Here is a 9,692-nt window from a genome sequence, read left to right on the forward strand (position 1 = left end):
TCATGTGCATGGATGCAATTATTAACGTTACTGTAGTGTGAAGCAGAGCAGGACCAAGTGTTGTGGGAGCTGAACGAGGCCGCTGGAGCGATTGCGCAACACACCCCTCACAAGCAGCGGGACTTTTTATTATGACACAGTCGCCGGCACCGCTTCTGCTTTTCCGGTCATGAGTATGAGGTAACACAGCTCTGTTTATCATATTAGATACATTTGAGAGTGTTGAAAATGACGTTATAACGTTACTCTGTGCGTTAGCTCACCGGCTGCTGTGAGACACTGTTACACACTGCAGTAAGATAGATCGATTTTAGAATATCATATTAAATGCTGGATGGCTTGTGTTGATAAATGGCATGCAATTAATTTTAAAACACATTGTATGATGGAGAAAATGCTGTATTACAGTAACTAAAAATAAAGCTGCATCCGATTATGCTATGTTAGCTACTTCACAAAATAGTGTTTTTCTCTGAGGCATGGTAAAGCATGGTACTCGCAAAAAATCAAGAAAATTAGGGATGTGCATTAATGTGCATTAATCGTGATGAATCGTTTGCAAAATAAAAGTCTGTGTTTACGTAATATGTGTGTGTGTTCTGTTTATAATAGTTATGTATATATAAATACAGACACATACATGTATATATTTAAGAAAAATGTTAGATTTATATAGAAAATATTTATATTTACATGTACTATAAAATATATATAAATATATATATGTATTTAAGCATGCATATATTTTTTTATTTTATACATGTATGTGTGTGTATTTATATATACATAATTATTATACACAGACCACACACATACATTACGTAAACACAGACTTTTATTTTGCTAACGATTAATCGTTGCACATCCTATATAACAATAATTAATTTTCTGTCTTTAAATATATCAAAACAGTTGTTCCTTTATCTATTAAAATGTGTAATGTATTAAAGCATCTTTGGTGTTTCCATGGTTTCTACAAAATAAACCGGAAACCGAGGGACAGCCGACTCCTCACACGTCCCGGAGCCTTGGTTAAAATTGCAATTTTCTCACGATTTACAAATAGTTGTAAACATTTGGGATATTCTAAGTACTCAAGTGAACAAAACATATAACACTGGCCTAGTGGTTTTTGGATATTTTACTGCAAAATTCTTACATATTGCACCTTTAAAAAACAGTATCACTGTGGAGAATAGTGGTGTATTTACAACAACCCATAGCAATGCTGAAAATAAAGCGCTAAATTATGACATCTAGTGTTGCAAAGCGAACAATACAAGCAGAAAGCAGCGTGCATAGCGTCACTGAAACGTAGATGGGTGGCGCATTGTTGTCTCCCACCTACGAAACAGAACTTGCGGAAGTGACTGTGAACGAATGTCAACAAGAGAGAAGGAGAAAAGGTATGGTAAAGATTAAGTCATAAAACAGTACTATACGAAAAAACGCGTAGAATCTCATTTGGAATAGTTTATAGGGTGGTATCAAGTCTTAATAGGGTCCAAATATAAAGTTAAGTAAGAAGCAGGAAGCCAGCTAGCGTTAGCAAAAAGCAGACAAGTGAGAAAGGCAGGTTAGAAGTCGGAAACGAAACTTTCGTAACAATCCGTCAGTTTAGACGCTGGTCGTCGTACTTTCTTACAGTCGAAACGTAAGGAAATGCCCTGAAATATATGTTCTGACTGCATGAAGTGTCACTGAATAGTTTGAATGTTTCGTATAAATATTGAAGTGCTACTCTGCCTAACACCGATTTGCGTCACTGCTGGGAAGAGAGCGAGACAGGAAGTCATCCTTGCGAAAACATTCATGCGCCTTTTTAGTTAATTACTATTTTGTGTTCGAATTCATATGTTGACTTTTGTGAGGTTTATGATTGAAGTAGTTGTTTATTGAAATCAAATGCTGGCCAGGCACTAGTTGTCAGTGTTGTCTTTGTCTGAAATGGTTGTTTATTTTTGTCTTTACAGCTAAACACTTCCAACAAGACGCATTGGTGATGGTGACGGCTCTTATTATGGCGAGCTGATGGATCTACAGACCATATGTTTTCCATAAATTGTATTTTAATTTAATTGGTTTTACGAAACACCGACTTTTTAGAATGTCTATTTCCCACAGCCTTTCCGTCTTAGGACTTTTGTTTTTATCAGGTAAGATATCATGATTTTGTCCTTGACTGTGTGTCACGTAGATATGGTACAAACTGTCTTATACTTTCATATAGATTTAAATACTGACCTTGCCTTAACCAAAGGTTACCTATGGTGACATAAACATACAAATGATTGTATTTACATCATGATAAATGGCAATTAGCCACATTTAGCATTGCTTGATCAACTTTTGTATTTTTCTTCACACAGTTCCTTGCACTCTGGAGCTGGTCTTCAGTGCCGCCGGTAAGGAAGAGCTTCACATCTCTTTGTTTCTCAGTCTGAATGCTTGCTTTAATTCACAACCAATGCACCAATTGAAAATGCAACATTCCTGACTAAAATAGTCATTGAGAAAGGTGAAGCCAAAAACTAAAGCATTAGAAATTAAAGGGATAGCTGAAGTTGTTCCAAACCTGTATGAATTTCTTTCTTCGGCTGAACACAAAAGAAGATATTTTGAAGTATGTCGGTAACCAAACAGTTGATGGGGCCTATTGACTTCAATAGTGTTTTTTTCTATAATATGGAAGTCAGTGGGGCCCATCAACTGTTTGGTTACCGACATACTTCAAAATATCTTCTTTTGTGTTCAGAAGAAGAAAGAAATTCATACAGGTTTGGAACAACTTGAGGGGGAGTAAATGATAACAGAATTTTTATTTTTGGGTGAACAATGCCTTTAAACACCAAAGGCATAGGTGTAATGTAATTTATTGGTATCTCCGCATCCAAAGTCCAAAAATATGTATCTTGTGCCTGTCATTTTTATATTGAAAGACACACGCACTTCACTTAGGACATTATAGACCTTGTCTGTGCCAGAGAAACAAGCTCGCAGCCATCTTCAGAATTTTGTGTTTGAACTTCAGTTTTTGTGGTAGCTCCGTATATTATATTATATATTCTATGGCATGGCTGTCGAAGAGTAATTAGCTGGTGAATTTACTTATTGTAGAGTTAACAAAGAGTTATCATGAGCAATGTAATGTTTGAAACGGATGTCATAACAAATGTCAGTAGACCGGGAAGATTTTAAAATGGGCAGTTCATTCATAATTCTGTAAGATCTTACCATCATACTGTGGAAATACAAACCGTAAGAAAGAACACAACAAGTGCAGCATTGAAAAGTTTTTCATGTGAATTTGTTGCGTTTACCAACAGAATGCTGCTTGGTTTAAAAGTTACTTTTATGAGTGGTGCATTACTACACTATTAAAAGAGGACAATGGACTTTTTGTTCCAATGTCACTGCGCCTTTACTTCCTGCTTGACTGCATAGGATTTCTCTTTGGTATTGTCTTTGATATACTATAAGCTGCTGTCCGTAACTTTTTTTGTGTTAAAAATTACATAATGAGAATGTACAACATGAAATCATTTTCCAAACCATGTTTTTGTCTTACCCTGAATCATTATGGTACACTTATAATAAATGTTTGTAGTCAGACTGATAGGACCCGCCGCAGAGTATCACAGTAACTGCGTGACTTGCCATAGTTATACACGGAGAAAAGTAGCTCCGGCTACAATAATCTTCCGCAAGACGCGTGCAGTTCTGTTTATTAAATGCTAGAGGGCCAAAAATTGCAGACTGCAGCTTTAAATGCTCATTATTATTTAGTTATATGCTTTAAAGGCCATTCCACTTGCTTTCATGTCCAAAATGATGTTCACAATTAATTTTAGTAAATCACTGACTGTTTGTTGTGATAATTTCGCATATAAATTTAGCGCCAGTGCATGATCAATTTAAAAGATATTCTTGCTTTAACTGTCTGTTTCAGCTCATTGTGATCATTCACCCAAAATACTACAACAAAGACAAGGAGAGATTCATAACTCTGCCCACCATTCCTGGTCTTCCCATCCTCTCAACTGCAGTTGGCTGATAACCTCGAAAATTGGGGAGCGTGTCATCATCAGGTACCCATAATATTTCATTGAAATTTGTTTTTGGAGCGTTGAAAATATATAAATTAAAGCTTCTATGCATATATGAACAATATGAATGTTAAAAGTGTAAGTCAGCCTAACAAATGGCTTTTGTTGTTAACTAGATGAGAGATTTCTTTGAGCCTTACACAGTAAATAGTCCATTTCCATCTGCCATTTAATTTGTGTCCATCTCTTTTGAAGTTTTTCCCAGTTTAATATGAGATGTGGACGGGAATGGGTGACCGTGGTTCCTCTCACTGGCAGCCCTTTAAAACTCTGCGGTTTCCAGCTTCCAGCACCATTTGAGATGACAGGGGGAAACATTACAGTGACGCACCACTTCCTCAGCCGTTTCTACCCAGTAACAGGGTTCCGTCTTTCATATATTAAAGGTAGAGTGGAACACATTGAAGAGAAATGTTCACAGTTCTTGCCCTCTCACTGACTTTATCCAGAAGACTGTAAAAACTCTTTTCTGGAGTATTTAATAATTTGGTCAGTTGTTAACAATGTGTCAGTTTAAGAACAGGGTTCATTTGTCTTTCTCATACCTCTCCAGACTCGGCTCCCTGTTTTCCAGGCGAGTTTGAATGTTACAGTGACCGTTGTCTCCCGGCATCGTGGCGCTGTAACGGACGAGTTGAATGCCTTGGTGTGGGTGATGAACTTGGCTCTGATGAGGATGGATGCGATTATGTTAGCCCTGATCCACCAATAATAGACGATGTAAATCACCTCCCTCCAGCTGAAACCACTACTTTGGCGATCCCATTATCCAGCACAGATTTACCACCACCCAAAATCCCTGACTTTCACTTATTGCCCCAAGGAGGGCCATGTGGGGGGTATTTGCGTGCATTTTATGGGTCATTTACTCCCCCTTTACAAACGGGACAACCGGTGGACTGTGTGTGGACAGTTGACCCCCAGGATTCACGACCACTCAAATTAGAGCTTCAACAACTGGAACTGGGTCCCCAGGACATGATCACAATCACAGACCAGCCCCACGGCACAGGCAACATCATTAAAACAGTGAGTTTTACTCTGTCTGCGAGATGATGTAGCTTGTGCTTGATCGATGCACATTAATACATTTCAATCTTGTTGTTTCTTTAAACTGTCATACCACTCCAGCCTTTGATGTTATGAATAATAAGTCTTACATCTCTTATATTACAGATCAACTCTGTGTCCAATAACAAAGCAGTAGATGTTGAATCCCACACTGGCTTGCTTTCCCTGATCTACCATATGGAGCCTTCATTTGAAGGGCGGGGATTTAATGCGACCTATCGCATCACGGATTACTGCCTACCTTGGGAGGAACTTTGTGGGGGATCACTGGGAGGCTGTTATACCCCGAAGCAGCGTTGTGATGGGCACTGGGACTGTCCTGAAACGGGCGTAGATGAGGAAGGATGCTGGGGCTGCGAAGCTGGGCACTTCCTCTGTGGGATGGGAGGAATTAAGAAAGCAGGCCACCAGCTTGAACGACCAGTCTGCTTCTCGATTCACGAGCGCTGCAACTACCAGCTTAACTGTGCAGATGGAACTGATGAAAGAGAATGTACCATCTGCCAACCTGGGACCTTTCACTGCGACAGTGACAGGTTTGTATAAGTTCATAAATGAATATACACTACTGTTCAAATGTTTGAGGTTGGTAGGTTTTTAAAAAAATGTTTTTAGTGAGGACTCTTACGATCAAAGCTGCATTTATTTGATCAAAAATGCAAACTGTTATCTATTTGAATATATTTAAAGATGTAATTTATTCCTGTGATGCAAAACTGATTTTTAAGCAGCCTTCCTTTAGTGTCACATGACCCTTCAGAAATCATTCTAATATGTTGATTTGGTGCTCAAGAAATATTTCTTGTTATTGTCATTGTTGAAAACAGTTGTGCTGTTTAATATTTTATTGAGAACTGTGACACATTTTTTTAGGATACATTGATGAGTAGAAAGCTCAAAAGAACAGCATTTATTTTAAATAGTTTTTTGTATCAAAGTAAAACTCTTTACTCTCACTTTTGAACAGCGATTTTGATTCGTCCTTTCTGAATGGAAGTAATAATTTCTTACTGACATGAAACATTTTAATGGTAGTGTATATATTTTGCCCACCATATGATTGGTTTCTGTGTTTAAAATCTACCAATGTTTAATTCATTGAGCAGGTGTGTGTTTGAGAGCTGGCGTTGTGACGGACAGGTGGACTGCAAGGATGGCACAGATGAGCTTAACTGCACTGTGACCCTGCCTCGAAAGGTCATAACCGCAGCTACTGTTGGAAGCCTAGTTTGCGGTCTTCTGCTAGTCATTGCAATGGGCTGCACCTGCAAGCTGTACTCACTACGCACTCGAGAATACAGGTAAAACCATCTTAACTAGAAAAATTTAAATAATTTTACAACATTGTCAGTGATTTTTTTTTTTCCTGTGAAAAATCAGGATATCATTATGTGACACATTATGTTTTAGTGACAATATTTCTGTGTACACTTCTTTTGCCTTCTCAGCATGTTCGCACCAATCACTCGGCAGGAGGCTGAATTGATCCAACAGCAGGCTCCGCCCTCTTATGGTCAGCTGATTGCTCAGGGAATCATTCCACCAGTGGAAGACTTCCCTACTGAGAACCCCAATGAAGTAAGAGCTCCTGTTACAGTTTTAATACATAAAGTTTAGGAGAAATATGCAATGCATCACATTTAAATATATTAGTTATAATATTTATTATTATTAGACATAATAATCAATACTGATAATAAAGATATTTATAATGTTAGAAAAGATTTACATGCTGTTATTTTGAATTTTCTATTTATTAGAGTCCTGAAAAAATATATCATGGCTTCCACAAAAATATTAAGCAGCACAAACGTTTTCAACATTGTTAATAATAAAAGTGTTACTTGAGCAGCACATCAGAATATTAGAATGATTTCTGATGGATCATGTGACACTGAAGACTGGTGTAATGGCTGCTAAAATTCAGCTTTGCCTTATCAGGAATAAATTATATTTAAAAATACATTAAAATAGAGAACAGTTATTTTTAATATTATTTCACAATCCGCTTGTTAAGTCGTGACGTAAGGAATGCCGTTTCTGGGTCCAAGTCGTTTCCCTTGAGAATGGCATTATGAGCACTATTTATTCATATTAAACATTTAACATTTTAAAGTTAATCATTTAAAATACTTAGAGTCTACACAACAATCCCTGTGCTCACAGCTTCACAGACATTAATATTTTAACGATTAATAAAAGACGAATCACTGTCTGGCCATCTGGGATTTTGGTATGGAGATAAAGGTTGTGATAATTTTTTAGTAGTATTACACCACATTGTGTGTGTATGTTTGCACTATTTGTTGTTTTCTTGTGGCCGCGTGACGTCAGACTTAACAACCGAATATTACTATTTTACTTTATTTCTGATCAAATAAATGCAGCATGAATGAGCATAAGAGAATATTTAAATATCTTACCGATTCCAAATCGATTCAATGGTAGTATATACTCTAGTGTAGAAAAATGAATACATTAAATCTTCCATCCCTAACCGGCTGTATGATATTTTGTAATTTCTGTTCTATTGTTTGAGGATTTTTGTGTTTGTCACGTTTGCATGTTTTTGATTCCACAATGCTTTTTGTCTTTTTTCAGACTGTCTCACTCTCTCTGAGAGGAATACTACAGCTCCTCAGACAAGACAATGCTTCCTCTCTACGGCGAAGACGCAGGCCTCGGTTTGTCCGCAGAGCTGTGCGACGCCTACGAAGATGGGGCTTACTTCCCCGGCCCGCACCCAGGGCAACACAGACCACAGCTTCTTCCTCCCAACAGACAGAAGCCTCTAATACTAGCACTGAACCCAGTCAGTCAAGTCCTGGAGTCTCCTCAGTGTCTACAGAGGCTGCCAGTCAGTCCTTGCCTCAAAAACTGTGTTTATCCCAACAGACAGAAACACAGCAGCAAGCGGAGGCTCCTCGTCCTCCTTCTCCCCCACCTCCATTTTCTGTCCGGCCAATTGAAGACCCTGAAACACAACAGACCCCACCCATCATCACTATCCCCCCGAGCAGCCCTTCCCTAGCATCTCTCTTCCACACACTAGGGCGGAGCATTTCTCGTTTCAGACCCTCCCCGTCCCCTACTTCTCTTCCTCTTTCTGCATCCCCCTCTTTTTCCTCTTCATCCTCAGAAGATGAAGTGCTGCTGATCCCTCTCTCTGATGACACAACCTCTGAAGATGATGTGCCCATGCTGACATGAGTGACTTATTCTTTCTTTTCCCTTCCAGTTCTGCCTCTCTGTTCACCATGTTCTCGCTCTCCCTGCCTTTTTTTTCCCTTTTTTACAGCACGTGAGCGTCACCATGTCTGCTTCTTGTGCTGGCTTGGTGCCTTAACTTGTATTAGAGCATCTGTTTTCCTGACGTAAAAGACAAAGTATTGAATTAATGTGTGTCAAAAATATTTGACAAGCGACTGCGTGTGTACAGATGTGTGTCGGTTGTGCACTTATCTTAATTGTTGAGTATGATAGAAGAGCATTTGCACAAAGAATCTCCCCCAGCTGGCTTACGAAACGTTCCTCTGTGATCCGCAATGTTGGTGAAAAAGATTGATTTTAGTTAGAATTGCTTTTATTTTTTATCTGCAGACATGGTTGCGTGATGTACATACATGTGAGTTTACCTCATAATGCTACAGGCCACATTTTATTGTGTGTTCCTCAGAAGTGCCTTTGATTGAGCTTCCTGTACATCACTAGACAGTATGAGACTGCGTATGTGCTTGCACGTAGGGCCAAACACACTTGCACAAAAGTTTACACATAGATGTAGAACTCACCCTCGCTATGTATATGGTAGTGCATGGCAACTGTGGCAATAACTTAATAATAAAGACTTGTGTGTTGTGAGTGAGTGATTGTGTGTGTACGAGAGAGAGTGAACTAGCTGAAAGTGGTAAGCCACTCAGTGGAGACAATCCTTCTTGGAGGTTTCACTCGTACCTCCATATGCACCACCAACCTGAATGACATCACCATATCACAATAACTTGAATATGTTTTTCAAAATGAAAAGTTTAGATTTCATACTTTCCTGGCTCAGTGGATAATAAATGGGCGACCAGTCGTAGTGCCATATCTATAGTCACTTGATTTCAGCTGCTGTTAAGATCTGTCAGTTCACTCCTTCTTTTACCCTGTCGATGTTGTTTTTATTCTATGTATTTTTAATGCAGAGATGTTGAACTGTCATCTGCTGAATGGTGATTAGAAAGACGTGGGTGGGAATTATCTTTCTTAGATGAACTGATGATAGTAGGATGAATTTCACTGTATATATTTGCTATACCTGGAAAATCCACAAAGAATAAAATGATTTGCACTTTTATTCTTGCTTGTGTGATTTCATGTGCCAACTCAATTGTGGTTTAATTTCTTGTGTTTATGGAGAATGGAAAAGACTTTATTTGCACAATTTAAATCTGAAATGCAAGTGTTACAGGTGAAGAATGTGACTTTCCCTTTGAATGGAATATGAAGCATTATGTCGTCGGTTCTACTGAA

General features: G+C 38.5%; 1 protein-coding gene across 1 annotated transcript; it reads left to right on the forward strand.

The window, feature by feature from the left end:
* The first annotated feature begins 1,322 nt into the window (after positions 1–1,322).
* On the forward strand, positions 1,323–9,540 carry lrp10 (low density lipoprotein receptor-related protein 10). The gene is made up of 10 exons (XM_067401486.1): positions 1,323–1,406; positions 1,974–2,156; positions 2,370–2,405; positions 3,950–4,088; positions 4,302–4,492; positions 4,660–5,135; positions 5,283–5,713; positions 6,284–6,478; positions 6,626–6,755; positions 7,779–9,540. Exons 2-10 carry the CDS (start codon positions 2,108–2,110, stop codon positions 8,385–8,387), a joined length of 2,256 nt encoding a protein of 751 aa, XP_067257587.1. The 5' UTR covers positions 1,323–1,406; positions 1,974–2,107; the 3' UTR covers positions 8,388–9,540.
* The last annotated feature ends 152 nt before the right edge of the window (positions 9,541–9,692 follow it).

Source organism: Chanodichthys erythropterus, chromosome 11 (assembly GCF_024489055.1).
Source record: "Chanodichthys erythropterus isolate Z2021 chromosome 11, ASM2448905v1, whole genome shotgun sequence".
Classification (NCBI taxonomy): Eukaryota; Metazoa; Chordata; class Actinopteri; order Cypriniformes; family Xenocyprididae; genus Chanodichthys; species Chanodichthys erythropterus.